General features: G+C 40.3%; 1 protein-coding gene across 12 annotated transcripts in view; it reads left to right on the top strand.

Annotated features, from left to right (window-relative positions):
• The window catches only part of IKZF4 (IKAROS family zinc finger 4), an 81,335-nt gene extending 61,304 nt beyond the window's left edge, over positions 1-20,031 (top strand). For 10 of the 12 annotated variants that reach the window (XM_070740374.1, XM_070740385.1, XM_070740379.1 and 7 more), the window contains 5 exons: positions 921-1,181; positions 3,759-3,926; positions 11,895-12,044; positions 13,426-13,557; positions 13,777-20,031. In XM_070740374.1, the coding sequence (XP_070596475.1) occupies positions 921-1,181; positions 3,759-3,926; positions 11,895-12,044; positions 13,426-13,557; positions 13,777-14,525 (1,460 nt within the window). In that variant the 3' untranslated portion in view covers positions 14,526-20,031. The remainder of the gene's footprint in view (positions 1-920; positions 1,182-3,758; positions 3,927-11,894; positions 12,045-13,425; positions 13,558-13,776) is intronic. The other 2 variants (XM_070740386.1, XM_070740376.1) reach the window with 1 other exon arrangement.
• The last annotated feature ends 3,834 nt before the right edge of the window (positions 20,032-23,865 follow it).

Here is a 23,865-nt window from a genome sequence, read left to right as displayed (position 1 = left end):
AGCAGCTGATCTGCTCGGCAGCGCAGCAGCAGCGAGCAGACGAAGATCGGGGTTTCCCATTTGCGTGGGCGGCGGGGAAACCCCGATCTTCGTCTGCTCGCTGCTGCTGCGGCCGCCCAGCAGCTGATCTGCTCGGCAGCGCAGCAGCAGCGAGCAGACGAAGATCGGGGTTTCCCCGCCGCCCACGCAAAGGGGAAACCCCGATTCGGCTCCTCGCGGCTGCCGCGGCTGCCGAGCAGATCAGCTGTTGGGCGGCCGAAGGAACCTTCCCTGGGTCTTCCTCGCTGATGCCCCCGCTCGCCCGCCCGCCGCCCGCCAGCAAGAGGGGGAGAGATAAAGAGAGAGAAGGAAAGAAAGAGATGAGAGAGGGAGGAAGAGAGTGTGAGAGAGGAAGAAGCAAGATAGAGAAAGAGAGAGAGAAAGAAAGATGAGAAAGGAAGGAAGAGAGTGACGTCATCGGGTGGGAAAAATCGCGATATAGCGTTTCGCGAAGAACGAGATCGCGAAAATCGAGGGATCACTGTATCTCCTTCATTAGATACATATAACATTATACATAGAAAGGATCTCCATTGGAAGAGGAAAATACTGTTCCTCCTTTCTCATATCAAATCCTAATTTAGTTGTAATTAGTGTAATTTAAGGTTTCTTAGATTCATGGTTTGAATTTTATAATTGAAAAGTTCTAATATGAGATAAAGAGAGAAAAACATTATTTCTCCATAGCATGCATTATTATTAAAACTGTTTTTTAAACCAGTCTTAAATGCCAAAATTCCTTTAGTAATTTTTAATTTTTGCTCAGTATCAAAGGTTTGTCATCCAGACCCCATAGAGTGTTCTTTAAATGTGCATTATTTGCAAGTATTTAATACTATTTAATTAAAGAAATGTTTGGATTCTTTTTTTTACCCCCACAGCAAATTCTATCAAGGTGGAAATGTACAGTGATGAAGACTCTAGCCGGCTGCTGTCCCATGATGATCGGCTCATTGAAAAAGAGGACAGCGTGATTGTAGAGGATTCTCTCTCTGAGCCGCTTGGTTACTGTGATGGTTTAGGACAGGACCCGCATTCCCCTGGCGGCATACGGCTACCCAATGGCAAACTGAAATGTGATATCTGTGGAATGGTGTGCATTGGCCCAAATGTTCTGATGGTGCACAAACGCAGTCACACTGGTGAGCAGGCATCTAGGAAGCGTGAGCAGTAAAGGCTGGTGCAAATGTTTGTCCTTTGCATAGTTCTTTAAGGTTAAATAACCTGAGAGACTCTGCTAGTCCTACTCAGGTCTTTTAAGGCAGTGTTTCCCAACCAGTGTGCTGTGGCACACTAGTGTGCCGTGAGACATGGTCAGGTGTGCCGCGAAGAAGGAAGCTCAGCTTCTGGTCTCGCAACTTTTTGCTGAGAGTGCGAAGAGCAAAAAGTTGTTAGACCGAAAGCTGAGCTTCCTTCTTTGCGCCTTCCAGGTTTTCCAGCAGCTGCAGTGCCCCACCCGGCTGGAGCTTCCCTGGCGGCGGCGGCAGGTGAGCTTTGGGACCTGGCGGGAGGGTGGTGGCAGTGGGAGGGCGGCGGCGGCAGCGGCACCGGGCAGTAGCCACTGGGCGGCAGCAGGGTGGTCGGCTGCAAGCCAGAACTCCAGGACAGAGGCACCGACGGCGGCGGATGGACATGTTGCTGTACGCCATACATGCTGGCATTGCGTGGCTGGCACTTGCCTGCTGGCTGGGCCAGGGTGAAGGCTCCAGCCCCACGCCCATGCCCAACGCAACGCCAGCATATACGGCGTTTAGCAACACGTCCAGCCACCGCCGTCAGTGCCTCCGTTCCGGAGCTCCGCCTCACAGCTCACCACCCTGCCGCCGTCCCACGGCTACTGCCCAATGCCGCTGCTGCGGCGTGGTGTACGAGAAAGAGAGAGAAAAAGAAAGAGAGAGAAAGAGAGAGAAAGAGATAGCAAGAGAGGGAGAGAGAGAAAGAGAGAGGGAGGGAGAGGGGGAGAGAGAAAGAGAGAAAGCAAAAGAGAGAGACAGAAAGAGATAGCAAGAGGGAGAGAAAGAGAGGGAGAGAGGGGGAGAGGGGGAGAGAGAAAGCAAAAAAGAGAGAGAGAGGGAGAGAGAGGGAGAGAGGGGAGAGAGAGAAAGAAAGACAGCAAGAGAGAGAGGAAGCAAGAGAGAGAGAAAGAGGGGGAAGGAGGGTGAGGGAAAGACATAGAGGGAGGGAAGGAGGGAGAGAGAAAGAGAGCAAAAAAGAGAGGAAGGAAGGGACAAACAAAGAGGGATGGAGAGAGAGAGGGAAAGAAAGAGGAAGGAAGGAAGAGAAAGAAAGGGAGAGAGAGAGAAATAGAGCGAAAGGAAGGAAGAGAGAGATTTTTTTTGTCCAAACTTTTTTTAGACCCCCCCGCTCAATGTTCCCCAGGATTTTGTAAATGTGAATAATGTGCCGCGGCTCAAAAAAGGTTGGGAAACACTGTTCTAAGGTACAGTAGTCCCTCACCTATCGCTGGTGTTATGTTCCAGACCCGGCCGCAATAGGTGAAATCCGCGATGGGGAATTTCTCCTCCTTCCCAGCTCTTTCTACAACCCCAAGCACACCGCCGCCGCCGCCAACCACTAAGCGCGCCTCCAAAGACTGCCTTCTCGGCACTGGCGAGGCGGGTTGAACGAGGGGATGGGCCTCCGCCGGAGCTCAGTCCCCGCCTCGCTCATTATTCGCCCAGCCGCGGGCTGGTTGGCTTGTCCTGCCCTTCCAAACTTCTAAGCGCCATATCTGTGCCAACGCTGACTTCAAAACCCGTGATGAAGTGAAGCCGTGGTGGGTGAAGCGTGATATAGCGAGGGACTACTGTACTTCTGTATTGAGTTGCCAGGGACTGAAGCAACTCAATAACTACTCTTGTAGTTATGGAACAATAGCCCATTCCTTTGACAAATCTAAGACCTATTAGTGAGTTCATTATTAAAATTGAACTGGGAAATCTGCTGATTCATATTCTTGACCTCTGAATGATGGTAGCTGTTAATATAGGTCATATATGTTTATAATATATGTTTCGGCATGCACGGAAGCAAAAAAACTCACCAAAACACAGGCACACCTGCGACTCCGTGCACGATTTTGCTACCTCCACAGGTGCAGAAGCAAAATCGCGCTGGCCCCGCAAGCACTCATGAGCCGTTACGGCGAGCCCAATTTGGCGTTCTGGCTAGAAGCCCACCACTGATTGTAATCTTGAGGATTATAAAGAGTCCTAATGTAATGGCAAAGGATCTTCAGGCCACAACAGATACAAATGTTTGTATCAAAGAACAGATTTGATTCACAGGGACAATATGATGAGAGGCTCTGTTTTTGCCTCCAAATTCACTGTCTATTTTGTAATAAGAGTTATTCCAATATACAAAGTTTATAAAGTTTGTTTGGTGGTTTTTTTGGAAAAAAATAATAAGTTGACACAAAGATTAAAAGTCTTTGGTACATTTTTTTTCTTGCCAACCGTACAGAAATGTTTTTCATTGCCCTTTTCTGAGACTTATTTTTCAACTTTCTAATCTAACCAACAGTCCTGAAATTCCTGATACTGTAGTTTCTTATTCAAAAATTAATCAGGCCTGACCATGCTGAGCTACTGAACCTAGCCTAGTACTAAAAGGATGAGGGGGAAAAAGTATACATATATAAGATAGCTTCAGCAGGACCGAGGACCCAGACAAGCTTCTATTCTCTGATTACCTGCTTATGATATCCTTCCTCCTAGGTGAAAGACCATTCCATTGCAATCAGTGCGGTGCCTCCTTCACCCAAAAGGGCAATCTCCTGCGCCACATCAAACTGCATTCAGGCGAGAAGCCCTTCAAATGCCCTTTCTGCAACTATGCTTGCCGGAGAAGAGATGCACTTACCGGTCATCTCCGCACACACTCAGGTAAATATCCAACATTTTTCTCAGAATGAGCCAACTCACGGCCAACTCATTATGGCCAATTTGCCAATGTCAACTCACCATGGGACAACTCAACTACAGGACAATTTAACAATTCAATTTACTTGTTTAAAATAAATAAAAACATTATTTTAATTTCACAGTCACCTTTCATTTTATTCCTCCTTTTGCATCATTTAATGATTCTATTCCAACATTTCTTTAATATTAGTGCAGCTCTTCCCCTATGGCAAATTGTCTCGTAGCAACTTGGCTGCGGCAAATTGTTATAAACCCCATTTTTCTAGGGCCATGTTTTGTAAAGTGTCTTTTTAGACTGAGAGGCTGGTTTCTTGCTCTGCTGCCAGTGTTACTTGATATTAAAGGTACAGAAAGTCTTATTGCCCTCTGCCAGTCTTTTTTTCTGTTCTAATTTTGGCTCTGTGCCTCCAGATTTGATTTTAACACCTTTCTCACTCATATATGCTATATCTAATACTTCCTTCCAAGAACTCATTGTAATGTAGATAGACTCTCAAATCTACTAGTGACTCTGCTTAGGCTTACTAAAAAAGCAAAATATGAGTACATTAACCAAATCTTATTTTTAAAGAAAATTTCTAAGTTGAACCAGAAAGTCTTTCTGCTATTGACATCACTTTAGATAAAACAATGTGAATAGTGTAGAGTAGAACAGAACAGAACAGAATAGAATTCTTTATTGGCCAAGTATGATTGAACACACAAGGAATTTGTCTTTGGCGCATAGGCTCTCAGTGTACATAAAAGAAAATATATATTTGTCAAGAATCATGAAGTACAACACTTAATGATTGTCATAGGAGTCAAATAAGCAATGAAGAAACAATCAAAATCTTAAGGATATAAGCAACAAATTACAGTCATACAGTCATAAGTGGGAGGAAATGGGTGATAGGAATGGTGAGAAAAAAACTAGTAGTAATAGTAGTGCAGACTTAGTTAATAGTTTGACAGTGTTGAGGGAATTATTTGTTCAGCAGAGTGATGGCATTCGGGGGAAAACTTTTCTTGTGTCTAGTTGTTTTGGTATGCAGTGCTGTGTAGCGACATTTTGAGGGTAGGAGTTGAAACAGTTTATGTCCAAGATGCAAGGGGTCAGTAAATATTTTCACAGCCCTCTTTTTGACTCGTCCATTGAGGTCCTCAATGGAAGGCAGATTGGCAGCAATTGTTTTTTCTGCAGTTCTGATTATCCTCTGAAGTCTGTGTCGGTTCTTGTTGGGTTGCAGAACCAAACCAGACAGGTATAGAGGTGTAGATGACACACTCAATGATTCCTCTGTAGAACTGTATCAGTAGCTTCTTGGGCAGTTTGAGCTTCCTGAGTTGGCGCAGAAAGAACATTCTTTGTTGTGCTTTTTTGATGACGTTTTTGATGTTAGGTGACCATTTTAGGTCTTGAGATATGATGGAACCTAGAAATTTAAAGGTCTCTACTGTTGATACTGTGTTGTCTAGTATTTTGAGAGGTAGTAGGATGGGAGGGTTTCTCCTAAAGACTACCACCATTTCTACTGTTTTGAGTGTGTTCAGTTCTAGATTGTTCCAGTCACACCACGAGGCTAATTTTTCAACTTCCCATCTGTATGCGGTTTCATCATTGTCTCGAATGAGGCCAATCACTGTTGTATCGTCTGCAAACTTGAGGAGTTTAACAGGTGGATCATTTCAGATGCAGTCATTGGTGTATAGATAGAAGAGAAGTGGTGAGAGTACAAAGCCTTGGGGGGGCCTCTGTGCTAATTGTACAGGTATCTGATGTGATTTTGCCTAGCTTCACCTGCTGCTTCCTGTCTGTTAGGAAACTTTGCTATGCTATAATAACTGATAAATTGATAATGATGATGATGATGACAGGATTTTTCTAAATCACAGTCCACTTCATGAAATGCATACTATAAAGTTACTGAGAGCCACAGAAGCTCATATAGTAATTAATTGTTAGCCTTCAGTGTCCTATGTTTTTGTTTTTTACCAGCAACAAATTTACATGGCTACTTCTCTGGAAACCTGTTAAAAATGGCTATCATAATCCCATGATGAGTTGAATTTATATTTCTTTGTCCAATAGATAAATGTGAGATATTGTCCTTGAATAAAATAAAAAATTGTATTGATTGTTGACATGGAATGAGTGGAAGGCTTCACAAGATCTTCTTAAATGTGTCATTTTATGTTGTTTTTGGTATAATAACAGCTAAATTATTTTTTATAAAGAGCAAAACCTGTTCATCTATCAAGTTGTTATTGGTCTTTTTTCTTTTCCTTGGTTTTTGTATATGGATTGTGTTGGGACTTTTTAACTTCATAAGTGTTTTTATGTATCTGTAATACTTGTCACTTTATTTCAAGTGTCAGAGAGGAGAAGTGATTGTTAGATTTATCATTATTATGACAGTTTCTTTAGTTCCCTAGAGCCATCTAATGATTTCTTATCTAGACAAATTATCTGTTGTAAGACAGAAAGCATTTGAGCTGCACAGAGCTATTCTTTGTGGAAGAACAATATCTCTGTTGTAGAGGACCTTGCAGAATTGGTTCAATAAAAAAAGGACTGAACTTTGTCCTATTCACGGAATCAACATCTTGAGCGCTTTCTCTGTTATATTAGAATTTTATAGACTAAAATTTGGTATGTTCCAGTCTCTCTATTGTATTATCTTAATACGAATAAGCTACTTGACACTTTCCAGGAATATTTAATTGTATCTGTTGATAATTGTCCATATTTGCGGCTGCTGCAATAGATCAAAGATCGTGAAAGGCATTATTAAGTTGCCTACCTTTGGCAATCACGCTTTGCGGTTTTATATGAATAATATTAATGGGACACATTATATTGCTCCTATGTCCTTTCTTAGTATTTTAGTAAAAGTCACAGTATCCAGTTTCACTTGGAATCTTAGTTATACTTACGTTCTTTTCATTTTGAAATGAACTAGTTTCAGTAAATTTAAAACTATGAGAATTTTATGTCAATCGCTAATATGATTCATAGTTAAAAACAGTAACATTTCAATTTGGGACAGGAATGCAGTCATTCACCTTATTGTTAAAACTAATCTATAATTATTTAAAATTTAGATCTGGTTATGTGGTTATGTCACCAGTATCATGTATCTTTAATAATGAATAAAGATGGATGAACTTTACTTGGCATATTATTTAAGTCAGCATCCCATCTTTAGTACAATACTTGCTTACCTACTGAAGGGGTTATCTGGGATTGAAGGACTACATTAAATTGCTTTTAATAGTGACTATTTACAGGCAAATTGATGTAGCAGAGTTGTATTATTTAACATGGTTGGGAGCATAATTCCTGCACTGCAATTTGTGATTTGCGACCAGAAATCCTGATAACCTTATTCTCCATGAATGTCTGATCTCCTTTTAAAGATATGAGTACATTTGGGTAGCAAATTCCATATTTTCCATCTATTCTGTACTGTGTTAAAAAAAAGACCTTTCTTTTATTTGCCCATAAATCTCCCACTATTAAGAATCATTAGATAACTCCAGATTATAGTACTGAGACAAACAGATCTCTTTCTGGTTTTTTCCATATACTGTATGTGTAATTTTGTAAGGCAAAGGGGTCAAGGTGTTGTAATCTGTAGACCTAGGGGAATTGCTTCACTCACTTTGTTCATGTTGGTTTTCAATTTGAGTAATCAACTCTTTTGTAATCTTGTTTTACATTTGTCCCAAATTCTTTACAGATATTCCAAGTTTCGTTGCATTATAGATCTGCATAAATGCTCAGTGATATTCATTTGCAGTGCTTAATTTTCTTTCCTCTAATAATTCCAAGAATAGTTTTTTGGGGTATTTTACATTGAGCTAGATTTTAGATTTTTTTAAAAATATGTTTTTTATTGAGAGCCTTACAAAGCACTTTAAACTAACATAAGCCAATACAAGAGTAGAAGCAGGAAAGTAAAAAGTGGGAAAGAAAGTGAAGGGAATCAATTTTTTTTGTAGCAAATATGTGTACAGTTGAGTAATAAATATATCTATATTTTTCGGTTATCCAGGTTTTTTTCCTAGTCATCAAAACTCCAAATCATAAGTGCAATGTTTTTCCATTTTATGCAAAAAAAATCTATAAGAGGTTTCCAGTCAATCGTAAATATAGACATTGGTTTTTTTTCTTTGATCAAAGATATTACTGTACCCTCTCCACAAGTTCCATCATCTGCACCAACCATTCCTCTGATGTAGATAGTTTTGAATCTTTCCATTTCTGACCATACAAGTCTCACTACAGTTATAATACATTAAAAAAAATCCATGACGTTTTTCTAGTTGCTTGCCCATTAGTTCCAAAAGAAAATTGCACTTTAACTTTTAAAATAGTGTTGCATATTACATTGACTGTTCTATCCAGATCCACACCATTGCCTCAAATTCCCCATGCCTGGTAATCATCATCAGCTCAGAAACCTCCAACTACATGGGAAAGTCCTTGGGATTTTTGTTGTTGTTGCCATAATCGACATACAGTATCTTGCTTACACTGAGTTGCCATTCCTATTTTAATGCTTATTCCCTAGTTTCAACAGATAACTTTGAAGCTTTGTTTTTTGACTGAATCCCTTTAAATCAGTGATGAAATGCAATTTTTTTCACTAGCAGTTCTGTGGGCATAGCTTGGCAGGCATGGCTTGATGGGCGTGGCAGGGGGAGGATACTGCAAAATCCCCATTTCCTCCCCACTCTGAGTCCAGCCAGAGGTGGTATTTGCCGGTTCTCTGAATTACTCAACATTTCTGCTACCTGTTCTCCAGAGCCTGTCAAAACCTGCTGGATTTTACCCCTGCTTTAAATCAGTGGGTATAATCAGATTTACCTTACTGCTTATACTTCACTTCCAGTTATTTATGTCTATATTGGAAAAGACTGCTGCAAGCACCAGGAAGTTTATATTTAATTCTTGGCAGTCTCTAGAGTTTTAGTAATTGTAACACATGACATTGAAATAACATATTTTGATAAATCACCAATTATATCCTGGAAGTCATGGTCTATTCCCGTGATGGCGAATCTATGGCACTATGGAGCCATATTGGTGGGCATGTGAGATCAAGTCTGTTACGGATGCGCATGCCAGCCAGCTGATTTTTGGGCCTTCTGGGACCACTGGGAGTCAGAAAACAGGGGAAGGGAAAGGCCCAGTTTTTTGCTCTGCCCAAGCTCCAGAGCCTTTCTAGGAGCCTGAGAAGGGCGGAAATGGCTTTCCCCACCCTCCCAGAAGCCCTCCGGAGGATATAAACGGCCTGTTCCCCAACTTGAAATGGGCCATTTCTGGCTTCAAGAGGGCTTCCAGGGGGTGGAGAAGGCTGTTTTCACCCTCCCCAGGCTCCTAGAAAGGCTCTGAAGCCTGGGGAGAGTAAAAAAATGAGTATGAGTATACAATCACATGCTAGGAGCAAGGTGGGAGGTCCTGGGCACATACGTGGTGGAGGGCATGGATTATGGGTGTGGCACATGCACGCACTACCCCCTTTTGCCACATGAATAAAAAAAGATTTGTCATCACTGGTCATATTCATTGCAAAATTCAGCTTTAATAGAAGGGGCCATTGCTTATAGTGTTTATAGCACTACTATGTAAAAAAAAGCTACAAAGTACTAGTTTTTCCTATTTAACTTAAACTTAAATATTAGATTTGTTTATATTGTCTTATTATTGTTGTTAGCCGCCCCGAGTCTATGGAGAGGGGCAGCATACAAATCTAATAAATAAATAAATAAATAAATAAATATGAAATTGCAATCTGTTTAAACTATTGATTTATGGCACACTCACCAATAGTACTTCTGCACTGTGACTCTGTAGCGGAAAAGTGCTTTATTTTCTGATCCTTTATTACATCATTGTATTTTTTTTGTCACTAAACTTCCAAAACAACAGTCAGTTATAAATATGAGAAATGAACATTAGAATTGGGATAGTTAGTATTTAAAAATAATAAAATCATACATCAGCAGGTTATTAATGGAGAAAATAGTGGAAGGGGGAATAGGAGCATTCTTATCAATATTTGGGGTTGTGCAACTGTTAAAATAGCTTGTCCACCTGGGGGAAGGTAAGACCAGAATAATCTATCATCTCTCTTCCCATCCACTCTATAATATGATATGCTGTCCTCAAATGAGACAGTTCCTTTTATCTATGAAGATCTGCCTACAAAACAAAAGAATTTATAACCCAGAGCAGCACATTTCATCATTTAGAACTAGATCCAACCAGGATCGATAGACTGGGGTTTCACCTCATTTCCAAAACATTCCTTTTTGTTCTCTCTGTAGCGTAGTAAATATATGAGCTGGCTATTTGCATTTTACCAGTTTTTCTACAAATTCAATTCCTAAACAAATGTCATAGCTGTCATAGTCTCTGTTCATTGCATCTTTCTTAAAGTAAGCAGGGAAATTGTATTTCCTGTTTCAATATTTTATTATTTGTTCCAGAAAATAGGTCCTAATAATTTATTTGAATATCAAAATCAAGAATGGGTAGACTAGAACAGCTTTATATGTTGTTCACATTGAATCACTTCATCGCATCTGAAGTTTAGGAAGGAGAATTCACCCCCAATAAATACATAACAAACACTCAAGTAATACATTGCTTAAAAGTCACTTACACAATGGTCCACGGATGACCTACTCCTACTCCTACTCCTACAAGTACCAATTGCCTAGAATCACTAGAAGTGTTCTGATATTGTTATGGGGAAATGATTATTACAGTATCTCTCATGAGAGAGATTGGAACTGAAATCTTGTGTTGCTCTCAAAAAGATTTTGGGCAGGGGCAGAGAGACAAACAAACCTCCTCCGTGTAAGGAATGAAACTGGTAAAGCAGGAACTGAAAGTTTCCAGATCAGAGAAAACCAGAATATCAGCTATCAGCTAAGATCAAGAGCTTTTCAAGGTCCTAAAGAGATCATCCAACAATCAGTTGGCATGGAAATGTGGAATTAAAAAGCCTAAAATTGAAACTCTGGAACACAATCCTGCGTATAAAGCATTGGCTTCTGTATTCTACACTCTGCATATGGTTTTATTATTGTCAGCATTGCAGAGTCAATTTTGCCAGGCAAACTATGAGAAAATAAGTGTCTGGAGAACCCAGATTCACAGCCTCATTCTCACCCAATATTCACTCTGTCCTTATAAGGACCATGCAAGAAAAATCCATGCTATTTTTATTATGCAAATGGAAAACCAAGTATAACCCCAAGTATATGTGAGACAAAAACACAACACCGGAACTTCCTGAAATTATTACAGTGCATTGTTTAGATGGGAAAATGGAACTTTAAAACTGATATTTCAGCAAGCGGGCATTATCTGTCATCTTAACTATCTTCTTCAAGAAACATTGCCTAAGAGTGAACCCATACCTTTATTCCAGAACATATTAGACCTGTATAAAATGTTCCTGCTGGTTGATTTGTTTACCAAAACTTATATAGCTCAGTCAAATGTGTGACATAAACAGCTCTCCAACTGATAACTCTGATGCCTTTAGAAGTTGTGGTTCTGAAGATGTTCCTTCATAGCTGTGATTGCCTTCAGAAGTTGTGGTGCTTCATCATTGGAAGCCAACCACCTATCTGAAATGGTATAGGTACAGGGTCACTTGATTAAGCAGAGGGTTGGACTAGAAGACCTCCAAGGTTCCTTCCAATTCTGTTGTTCTGATTCCTTTCATTCTGTGTCTGCACCAGGGCTTAGTAATCAGGAACATAACGTGAGAAGTTATACTGACAGGGTATAGCAGGTTTAAATAATATACCTGTGGTCACAAGCAAGCTGTCCACACTTCCCAATTCTACCTGATCCAAAGTTTACTGTGATAGTTAAGAAATATAATTTGTATTATAGGGCTTCTTTTGTTTCTGTTCTCTTTTCAGTCTCTTCCCCCACAGTTGGCAAACCCTACAAATGCAACTATTGTGGTCGCAGCTACAAGCAGCAAAGCACGTTGGAAGAGCACAAGGAACGCTGTCACAACTACCTGCAAAGTCTTAACACTGAACCACAGTTGCTGGCTGGCCAGCAAGGTAAGCCTGCTGCTATGCTGGAACAGAGACAAACCTAAGGAGAATGCATTTGGTTGTTTTTTAAAAAAAAATAGTTTTTATTATATTACAAAGATAAAAAAGGAAGAGCAAATATATCTTATTTTACATCACTATTTCAACATATACTTATAATTATATAATCATTGTGCTTATCTTCTTAATTATTTTGTACAGGTATTCCATGTCATTTCAAAATAAAGAGGTTGTTATATCAATAATTAAGCGTAAATTCTAAACTTTCTGTCTAAATGTTTTGTACATTCTTGCCCTTCATTCACCCATAGCCCCCCATTGAACTGTTTTGTAACAGTTCGAAATTTCTTTAATTACTGGTATGCGGCATATGGCAGCCGCGGTTTTAACAGATTTTATTCTGACATACACTTTATCTAAGGTCAGTTTGGATTGAGTTTAATATCAAATCAATTGAGGATTTTCAGAATCTAGTATTTGTTCACTATCATTGTTATTTTCATGTATCATCTTGTTTTCGTTTTAATTTTTTGTCTTTTTTTCTTGTTGTTACCCATTCGTAAAGATTTATCCACATTTCATAATATTTTGAATCTTCTTTGTTTTTGAGTTTTTGGGTAAGTCTGTCCATTTCTGCACAATCATGCCATTGGTTATTATCTGTCAAGGATTGTCTACATTGGAAAGTGTTTGCCAATGTTAAAAAAACTGGGAGGATCATTGAGGATGGCACAGGCTACCTATGGAGACCAGCTCTATGGCTCAATCTTCCCACACTGAGCTTTCCCTAGTGGGTTGAGTTATTGCTGCTTCCCTGCCTAAGTATAGCTATCTGTACAGATGACTGAGAATGATTGCTAAATGAGGCAATCACTAAACAAGGACTACTTGTACGTTCATTGTGAATTTTGAAATTTGGAAGTCTATCACATCTGGAAAATATCAGTTTGAAAATAACTGGTTCCAGTTGATACAGAGCCCCTTTTCAAAGTGGCTTTTATAGTCATGCGGCTTTATTAATATTTTTTTTATATCGGGACTCAAATTTTCCTTTCTACAACAGATGGAAACTAGCTTTAGTGGCCAAACATGCAGAATGGGAGGCAGGAGAGATGCTAGTACAGAAACACCATGAAACAGGAGAACAGAAGCTAAATGGGGTAATCACAGATGTAAACAGCAGGCTCTAATAGGATTGATTCAAGTTAGCACTGGCTGCCACTTGTAACCTTATGTGTTTTGCTGTGAGGTTTTTTTTCTCTCCAATAAATTAATTATCAGTATCATTCCTGTATGGCTTTCATAATCTTGCAGAGACACTTTTAAAAAGGAATATAGGGTAGAATTAATTTGGACACCCAAAAATGAAACCCAATTTTACTACCAGGTGACGAGATGCGAGACTTGGAGATGGTGCCGGACTCCATGCTTCATTCCTCAGCAGATCGGCCAGCCTTTATTGACCGACTAGCAAACAGCATCACCAAACGAAAACGCTCCACACCTCAGAAATTTATAGGTAAGGACCATTTGGAGCCTTTCTGGAAAAAGGGCTGGTATTCTTGCAAGCCAAGAGTTGTTAGATGACAGTACAGGATGTCTTGGGTGCTTCTCCCCAGGCTAAAGAAGTCCCATCCGATGTTGTCCATCAGCATTATTTGCCTTACCCCCATCATAGGCTCACCATCTGATACTAGAAAGAATTTGTAACCTGATCTTTTTTTATCCTATGCATTAGGAGAGAAGCATATGCGGTACAGCCTCTCCGACATGGCATATGATGTCAACTCCAGCTTTGAGAAGGACGTGGAGATGGTGGCTGCTCACCATCCCATGGACGCTAGCTTTGGCAGCTCATTGTCATTCATGGGAGCAGAACATTTGCGGCCCCTCAGACTCCCACCCACAAACTGCATCTCTGAGATCACACCTGTCATCAGCTCTGTTTACACTCAAATCCAGCCCCTCCCAGGCAGGTTGGAAATTGCAAGTAGTCGGGAAGCTGCCGAAGGCCACGAGGACCTTTCCGATGGGACACAGATTGTGTATCGGGCATCACGGGAGCCAAGCATGGTATCGCCTAGCAATGGTTGCCAGGATTCCACAGACACTGAGAGCATCCATGAGGAGAGGGGCTCCCAGCAGCCGCTGCTATCCAGCATTGGGAATTGCAGCAGCAGCCGGCAGAGTCCAGCCTACGCCAAAGAGGACTCCAAATTGCATGAGGGCATCATTCCCACCACTACTCGGTCCACTCCCAGTTCAGCCAAAGAAGCCCTGCGTGTGGTGAATGATGAAGGGGAACAGGTAAAAGCCTTCAAATGTGAGCACTGCCGGATCTTATTCCTGGACCACGTCATGTTCACCATCCATATGGGCTGCCATGGCTTCAGAGACCCTTTTGAATGCAACATCTGTGGCTATCACAGCCAAGACCGGTACGAGTTCTCTTCCCACATAGTGCGAGGGGAACATAAAGTAGGCTAATCTTACTCTGTCCCCTTATTCATCTCTCCCCATCACTAGTGCTCTATCCTAGTTGGGCATGGAACTGTGCATTTCTTTTGTACTCCTTTGCACTGACTTTGGCTAAAAAAGAGAAATGTTTTAAAAAAAAAGAACCCTAAGTTTTAAAAGATCCAATGAACTTGAGACAGGGAGGAGCTCATAACATTTGCCTTTCTCTATGGTGTGTTATTTAAAAGTTGATAATTAATTTTAAATTTTGTGTTTTTCTCTGACACTTGTAGTTATTTATTAACTCCTTCCTTCCTTCCTTCCTTCCTTCCTTCCTTCCTTCCTTCCTTCCTTCCTTCCTTCTTTCCTCCCTCCCTCCTTGAGATTTTTCATTCATTTCACCAGGAATGTTTTGAGGAGCAAGTAAGGGCTGGGATATAGCCAGCAGCAAGCTTGACTCTCTTAAGGTTAAGGTCTCTTCCATTTAGACTTTTTGTTTATTTGTTCCCATATTTCTGTTAAGCCACCATGTTAGGTATTAAGAACCTCAGATCAGGTGCTAAACACATTATAGAGCTTCCCCCTTTCAAGAGGCTAGGAAAGCCACAGCCTGAGTTATATAACTGTTCAGATGAACCATATGTAACTTCTTTTGTATGTGTGGCTGTGAAATGAAACCTATGAAAGTATCATGCTAGGAATGCTGTGGTCCCAAGAATTTAATACCTCTGTGCATCTACTTAACACAACTTTGAACTGACTTGTATTATTCCCTCTATTGGGGCCCAAAAGGGATAGTGAATTTTGCATCTGGTGTTGATGAAGGAGCTACGGCATTTCAAGGAAGATGATGAGCACTTTGTATAGAAAGAATGCTGCCTTTCCAGATTGAATTGAGAATCAGCATTAGGAAAACAAATGCTGTTTCCAGGATGTGATGAAGGAACCTTAACATATTTGGTTAAAATCGATGATGCTTCTAAAGAATCTGGGATATCCTGTTTTCTCTCCAGATAGGTTGTCTGAGCTAAATTGTTTTTTGAGCTTCCACAGTTAGCACTTAGCGGATAATGGTTGCTAAAGACTGTAGAATCAGGATAGGAAAAATGTAGCTTTTACAACTCCCATCATGTCTTAGTACCCTCTGAGCAGGCTAGGATTAGTGGGAGTTGGAGTGCAGCAACATTTGGAGATTCAGAGGTTGCCAATCCAAGCTTTGGAAGAGGTAAGCCTCTTAGGTGAGTGCATGTCTTTAACTTTTCTCTCTCAATATGCAGGTTCTTTAAACAGCATTAATGAGCCTGGCTTCGCTGAGTAGGAATTGATGTGTAGAATGGAGATATTTTCATTGGGAAGTAAGAATGATGCTAGCAATGATTGCTGGAGTCAGCTTAGGGATTTCTTAATATCTGGTAGAGCCAAAGGAATGAGTAACTGCCAATGTTTTTGTTCCAGTGCCTAACTTAGATCTTTCAGATTCCCAGCATCATTTTTGCTGAACAGCTTGGAATTGGATTTAGTTTCCCTGGTCAGTTTAGCTGTCCTCGTTTGTGTCAATCCGTTATAAAGCCTTATGGATCTGTGTCCAGAAAGCATGAGCAAGATCTGAAAGTGGCAGCCTTGAAGTGAGCGTTCTCTATATCTATGGAATATATCACACTGCCCATCCCCAAACTAAGGGGACCTAAGGCTTGCAGTGAGAGTTTCAGTTTTCTTAAAGAGACAACTTTTTGCCAGATCAACAAGCAACAACTTTTCTAAGGTGACTTTGCTGAAAAGGCAAATGAAATGCAGCAAGATTTCCATAGTGACAAGTCCTCTGTTTGTTCACAGGTACATGGCCCAGGGTGTCAGGGGGGATCATTAGATTTTTGCAGCAGGGACCCTGGCAAGGACACTTTATTATGTGTACTGTAGTGTCTTAAAAACTTTGATCATCATCAAGGGCAAAAAAAAAAGCCACCCTCCATTCTATAATTGGTTGCAGATTGCTGCTGATAATAGGCTGTAGGCGAGAGATAAAACACCACTTGTCGAGTATTATGCAGTCATTCTCACCTCCTCAGCCTGAGTGGAAATCTTGTTGATAATTGTTTTTTAAGAGGGTAATCACCAAATTAGAAGGGTTATGTGCTGAGCCAATAAAACTTGAAGCTTGCCTTTTTCCGGAGCTTGCTCCATCTTTATCTGTTGGAAACATCTCATCTGACGGAAAGAGGTATCTGATTAAAATACACTCTCTAGTCTTAGCTGGGCAGTGGATGTGACAAGAAGAGGGGGCGGAGGTGCTTTTGGTTTAGATAAATCCCTTAATGCATTTACTCAGCAGCAGCCCAGGGAATTGCTTCCTTGCAGGATAAACCAAAGGCGGTTCTTTTTCTACTTAAAAAGTAAACCTCAAGCTGCAGCGTTTTGTTCATTTTCTTTCTTGATTGCTTTTTGTAATGTGAAATACAGAGCTGAGCTTTTTTAAAACTAAATAAATAAATAAACAGGCCCAGACAGTTTGACTAACTGGAAAGGCTTGAAGAGAATGAGATGTTTTGAGGGATTGGTCAAGAAGATGGGAATGGAACTTTTCTTTAAATACAGTGCTCAGATTCCACTGTTCTGATCATATTTTTAAAAGTTGACTTTTTTTGGTACAATATCACTTTCCCCCTTCAGCTTTCTCTTTCCCACATTCAGCATAGGAGTGGCATCTTATGGGCTTGGGGGGCATTTTGAGCTGGTCCCATCAATGTCTATTTTATCTTCAGAAGCAGAAGTGAATATATAATTTTTGTCATTCTGATTATATTGTGCAATACAAGTAAAACATGCTGAGAGACTTTGCCAAATTGTTAAGGGAGTTTGAAAGTACAGTTCTTATAGGGTATTTTTCGTATTAGAATCATACTTCTGGTTCCTTTAGTTCTACTGGCTCTAACGTGAAGGATTTTTTTTCTCTCCTATTGATGTACTCATGTCTTCTATTGATGTACATTTAAAATAATTCAACATTTTTTGTGATAGTTAATCTAAATAGTTATTTCATGTGACATAGTTTTCCCTGTAATAATCTCCATGATTTCAATGCTCATTGGAATGTTTTGTGTGAATGAAATCCTAGAGGGAGTTATGAGATTTTTCCTTTGAGTGGAAAAAGTCACAAGAACCAGCTTTTACAATTAGAATGCTTAATATTATCTTGCGCTAAAGGTGAGATTCCTTCACCACTTACTTTACAAACTTTAAAAAAAAAATTAACACAGCTTGATAAGATTATAATTGAATTAAATTCAGGTGTTACAGTATTTGGGCTGTGCTCCAAAATATCAGAGATAACATATCTTTAGGGTTTTTTCCCCCTAATTACTGTTAAAACATCCTGGGAAACCTTATAAAAAAGGTCTATAAAAGCAAAACATTGGACATCAAAGACATATTTATCATACACGTTAAAACTTCTAAGCTGATTTCCAACCCACTCTTCTTGAATTTGTTGCCCATTTTGTGAGTAAAGATATGTGTTTTGTGTGTGTGTGTATATACACATACATATATATACATATATACATATGCACGCACACACACACATAAACTGCACACACATTTGCACTCTTTTAGAACAAGTTGTCCAAATATTTGTCCTTGGGAAAGAATTGAGCTACTCAAATAATTGTCTAAGAATTTTAGATTCCTCCGCCGATAACGTCCTCCCTAAAAAAATAAGTTCTGACAGTATAGTATAGTCAGTTCATGTAATTATGTATCTGAACAAAGTCCAGATGTTTATCACCCAGGCATTCAGTGTCACAATGGAAGTAGACCTGAGGGGAGGAAGGGGAAGGTGCAGATAGGCCAATATAATAATAATAATAATGAGAGCAGTCCCTAAACTCAGATGTGTGCATGTTTCTTTTCCCGCGTGAATCTAGACCTAAATAGGGCATGTATAGTAACTCCTGAGATATATAGATAGCATTTATCCCTTGTGGGATCAGACAAATAGCACTTCTCTCTAGGTACTTGAGATTCCTGGGCTTCTGTTATGATGGGTGTACTCTAGAGGACTGGGGTAAAATCCATTTACTTTAGCCTGGAGAGTATTAGTATATTGTCTCTAATGAAAAACAAGCATACATACTTGAATTAGTAGCTACAAAGTCCTATAACCAAATTCCAAAAGTATCTAGTTTTGCAGAGAATGGATGCCAACTAATTATGTTTATGTAATCAATATTTTAAGCAAAACTGGAAATCAAACAGCAAAATTTATGTTTGTTTTCTTTCCACAAACTGAACTGAAGCTAAATAAATACAGATAGAAAATTAAATTTGGGTTACAGATACTAGGAGTGTGACTTTTGCTGTGAAATTTCCTTGCTGTCTGAACTTTATTACCCTGATATGTCCATGTGAGATGTGATTTAGTCGTTTCAATAGACAAAATTATGGAAAGATATCCCTGTTCTCCCAATACAGACTAAAATTTCTGCCAAGGCAATGTAAAACATATTGAACGGCTGACCAGATATGCTTTCCATCTTAATATATTGGTTAAGAGGAGGCCATAATATATTGGCTTCTTGGAAGATGGCATTCGAAAGAAAATAGACATGAAGTTTTCTTTATTTATGTACTGTTCCTGAAATAAGTTTGAAACTTTGACAAGAAAGACCGAAAAGCTTAGTTGGAAACTGACTTCTTGAAAGCCAAAGATGGCCCTTGGGTGCTTGGCCTGTCTTCATTGCCACTCTGATAAAGCACCTAAAGTGTCATTTTTACTGGGTTTTTTAAAAAGCTATCCTTTGTGCCTCCATACAAAGTCCACATTCAGAACTGCTCTGCTTCCCGTTTCTGGTGGGAATTGGATCACTCTATGCAGGAGCCAATTATTTTTGTTTAAGGGGAAATATTTAGACAGTTCTAGATCTAAATGAAGAGGTCGAGAACATCGTTTATGAACTCTTGTCTACTGCACTGTGGAATGGTACTAATCTTTCTCTGCCCTGCTTCAGGGAACAAGAATCCTGCTTCGGACTTTACATATTACCTCCTGCTTGCCCCCTTTTGTGAAAATGAAAACAGGTTTGTTTTTAGAGAAACAAAGCTCTGACATTTCTAAGAAATCAGTGTTCCTTTTTATTTTTTGCTTTCACCTGTATGAAGAGCCTAAAAAAACAAATGTAGGAATTTTGTAAAACTCCAGGCCTCTTTAACTTGTGTAAATATATATATTTTTTAACCAGATGTATGAAGAACAAAAAAGATGTGCAATATCCCCAACCCGTTACAATATTCTTCACTTGTTTCTAACAAGCTTTCATTTGTATATTGTTATTGGGTTTGCTGGTGTGGCGCTCTTCCCCCTCCTCTTTTTTTTGGTGGGGTTAAACTTGCTTTTAAATAAAAGAAAAACCTCTTACTGCAAAAGCTTTTTTGTATTTGTAATATATTGTAAGTACATATTTGTGTAATGGAGATTATACTACTGTTAAGTTTTGTACTGTACTGGCTGAAGGTCTGTTATAAATAAACATGAGTAATTTAACAATCTGGTTCCTGGCTATCCTTAACCAATACTATTCATATTTGTGCTGACTCTAAATCAGCCTCCTAATTCAGCGCCATGTTATAATACCTTGCACAGCCTCCCTTATTCCTGCCAATAGGTGAGCAAAACAAATCGGAAGGAAATTTGCTGTGATTCTCTGACATAAAGAAATCAACAGTGCAGCCTTTTAGAGAAGGCAACCTTTTTGCTTCCAAAGAATAAGCTGCATGTATATACTGTATATAGCGGAGGTCCCCAAACTTGGCAACTTTAAGACTTGTGGACTTCAACTCCCAGAATTATCCAGCCAGCATTTATTTATTTATTTATTTATTTATTTATTTATTTATTTATTTACTTATTTATTTACTTATTTGTTTATTTATTTATTTATTTATTTATTTATTTATTTATCAGATTTGTATGCCGCCCTTCTCCGTAGACTTGGGTCGGCTAACAACAATAATAAGACAATATAAACAAATCTAATATTTAAGTTAATTTAAAACCCTAATTTAAGAAACCAATCATACATACAGACATACCATGCATAAATTTTATAAGCCTAGGGGGAAGGGAAAATCTCAATTCCCCCATGCCTGACGACAGAGGTGGGTTTTAAGGAGTTTACGAAAGGCAAGGAGGGTGCGGGCAACTCTGATATCTGGGGGGGGGAGTTGGTTCCAGAGGGTCGGGGCCGCCACAGAGAAGGCTCTTCCCCTGGGTCCCGCCAAACGACATTGTTTAGTCGACAGGACCCGGAGAAGGCCAACTCTGTGAGACCTAACTGGTCGCTGGGATTCGTGCGGCAGAAGGCGGTCCCGGAGATATTCTGGTCCAATGCCATGAAGGTCTTTATAGGTCATAACCAACATAGCATAGCATAGCTGACTGGAGAATTCTGGGAGTTGAAGTCCACAAGTCTTAAAGTTGCCAAGTTTGGGGACCTCTTGTATATAGTATATATCAAGGGTTGATTGTTCTCCATGACTGCACGGAAAGAAAGGTAAAATGTAAATAAAAGATGGTCAGTCATTTTTGGCAAGAACAGCCTCTTGCTCACTCTGATCAGTTGTTGGTTTACACTAGATAATGCTTTCTGCTAATATCCCCAGAAAGCAAGGGACGAATGTTGGGCTTTTTTTTTTCTTGTCGCATGGGAGAGAAGGAGAGTAGGGGATGAACTACTTCCATTAAAATGCAGTACTGCAGGCTATTTCTGCTGGCTGCCGGCTGCCTGCAATTTGGCAGTTCAAATCTCACCAGGCTCAAGGTTGATTCAGCTTTCCATCCTTCCGAGGTGGGTAAAATGAGTACCCAGATTATTGGGGACAATAGGCTGACACATAGAGAGGACTGGACAACACTGCAAAGTGGTGTTTAAGTCTAAGCGCTATTTCTATTGTGACTTTTAAAAACAATTTAAAATTACATTGCCATTAGAGGAGTTGGTGGAGAGAACTGAGGGTGGATATGGATATCATTAGCCTCCCAAAAACTTTCCCATGCTTGTTCTCATCCTTTTCTTACCTTTACATACCAGAAAATAGACCATTTTGCCTTCGGACATATGCAGCATGATCTTTAAAGGCCCTGGAGAACCGCATGCCCTCTCCACCGTCCCTTTAACGCACAAGAATAAAGAGGAACCCATACACTCTCGACTCTGGTATAGAATTAGAATATACAAGCCTACAATACTCTTTGCAGAACGTATGCTTTTCTGTAAGATTAAACCCACTGGCAGCTGAACTGCAGATTTTCATATTGCAATAGTTAAGAGAGTGTTCCCATTCCTAGTTTTGAAAAATGCAAGGCTTTGATAATCCATTTGTTGGTGAGTATGTAACGTTTTAGCAATTCGGGCATAATTGATATGTGTGTGTGATTGCCAAGTGCAGGCAGACAATATGTATTGGGATTTAGAATGGATGTGGATCCAAAGTGCAATCCATTCTAGGAGGCTCACATCTTACTAATTAGCACTTTCCACCCAATGAATCAACTATCACTTGTAATAAAATAACGAATGAAAGAGCGAAGTCCTTTTTATCTCTATAATGGGAATCTGAGACAGGAGCTTCTGCTTATAGTGGCATCTATAAGGGGGCCTGTTAATGGACAGCTAGGAACAAATCCTGGCTATTTCTCTGGCAAAAGAAATGTACCCTTCAGCTTTGGCTGTTTCTGTATCCTAATTTATAGCATTTATTTAAAAAATCTATTAGTTTCCCTATACCTAAGGGTAACATTCAACAAAACAAAGTTTGATATAATATCAGTCCCTAATAATAATAGTAGTAGTAGTAGTAGTAGTAGTAGTAGTAGAAGTAGTAGTAATAGATTTGTATGCCGTCCCTCTCCGAGGACTCGTAGCAGCTCGCAACAATAAAACATCATATACAAATCCAATGTTAAAACAGTGTTTAAAAACCTCTATTAAAACAGTCATACAGTCCAAACACACCATCCATAAAATCAAAGGCAGCTAAGGATATATCAATTCCTCCATGCCTGGCGACATAGATGAGTTTTAAAAAGTTTGAACCACGGAGCTCTACGGGGTCTACTGCCACAGAGAGGTCGCAATGGCGCAATCCGGTCAAGAGCCTCTGTCACAGCCTTGTTCCAGGCCACAGCAAGAGACTCTGCTGAACTGTGTATAAGGGAATCTGGTATAACCCCAAGCGCCCTCTGAAAACCCTCTGGGTCCATCAGGCGTCTGGGGTGGAACCACCTAGTCTGTTCCTCCCTGTGGGGGAGGATTGGAGCCACGAAGTCAAGCCATAGTAGAAAATGGTCTGACCATGACAAAGGCAAAACATCTAAGCCCCTTAGACTCAGACCATTACTCAATTGTTCCGAGAGAAACATCATGTCGGGTGCATGTCCCCCCTCGTGAGTAGGACCCTGTACTACTTGAGTCAGGTCCATGGCTGTCATGGTGGCCATGAATTCCTGCGCTAGCCCAGAGGATTCGCCAAGTGACGGCAGATTAAAGTCCCCCAAGATAATAAATCTGGGGAACTCCACCGCCAACCCGGCACAGGCAGGGCTGTTGACACGTAGCTGGGAGGCAGGTAAGTAACAAGCCCACCTGAACCCCTAGGTCCAACTTTACAAAGAGGGACTTGCAACCCGCAATCTCAGGAGCAATGAGTCTACACAGGCAAAAAGTCTCCTTGGCTATAATAGCCACTCCTCCCCCCCTTCCCTGGGGTCGTGGCTGATGCCATACCTGAAACCCAGCTGGGCAGATTTCAGAGAGAGGAACTCCTCCCTCTGGGCCCAGCCAGGTTTTAGTGACACATATCAGGTCGGCCTCCTCCTCCAGGATCAAATCCCGGATAAGGAGAGCCTTGTTAACCACTGACTTGGCATTGAGTAGCAGCAGCTTGAGCCCAGGGTCCAGATTATACTCATCACCAGTACCCTGGGGTGGGCTCATGGGGCCGGAACAAGGGATCGCTTTCAGGCAGTGTTCCCTTCTTCTTCCAGAACGGCTAGTCCCATGGCCCCCGCCATTTCTATGTAAACATGAGGGCTTTTAAAATCACATTAATCAAATACCATTTTGAAATTTGGCAATAACTCTCCAGTAAAGTTATAAATAAGTGGTCATTACCATGATTGTCCATCCACTCAGCAGCATGAGGGCAGGTCTCAAAAGACTTGAAGCCTGGCACGTGTTAGACAAGCTAAAAAAAATTGAATCTTCAAGAACCTGGGAAATATGGTTTGTTTTAAATGTAAGAATTATCTTTACCTCTTCACAAACAAAAAGAACAAAGTATTTAAGACGGCAATACTACTAATAGGATTTATAATATT

This window comes from Erythrolamprus reginae, chromosome 2 (assembly GCF_031021105.1).
Source record: "Erythrolamprus reginae isolate rEryReg1 chromosome 2, rEryReg1.hap1, whole genome shotgun sequence".
In the NCBI taxonomy this organism is placed as follows: domain Eukaryota; kingdom Metazoa; phylum Chordata; class Lepidosauria; order Squamata; family Dipsadidae; genus Erythrolamprus; species Erythrolamprus reginae.
The sequence above is the reverse complement of the archived record's forward strand: the minus strand, read 5'-3'. Positions and strand labels throughout refer to the sequence as shown.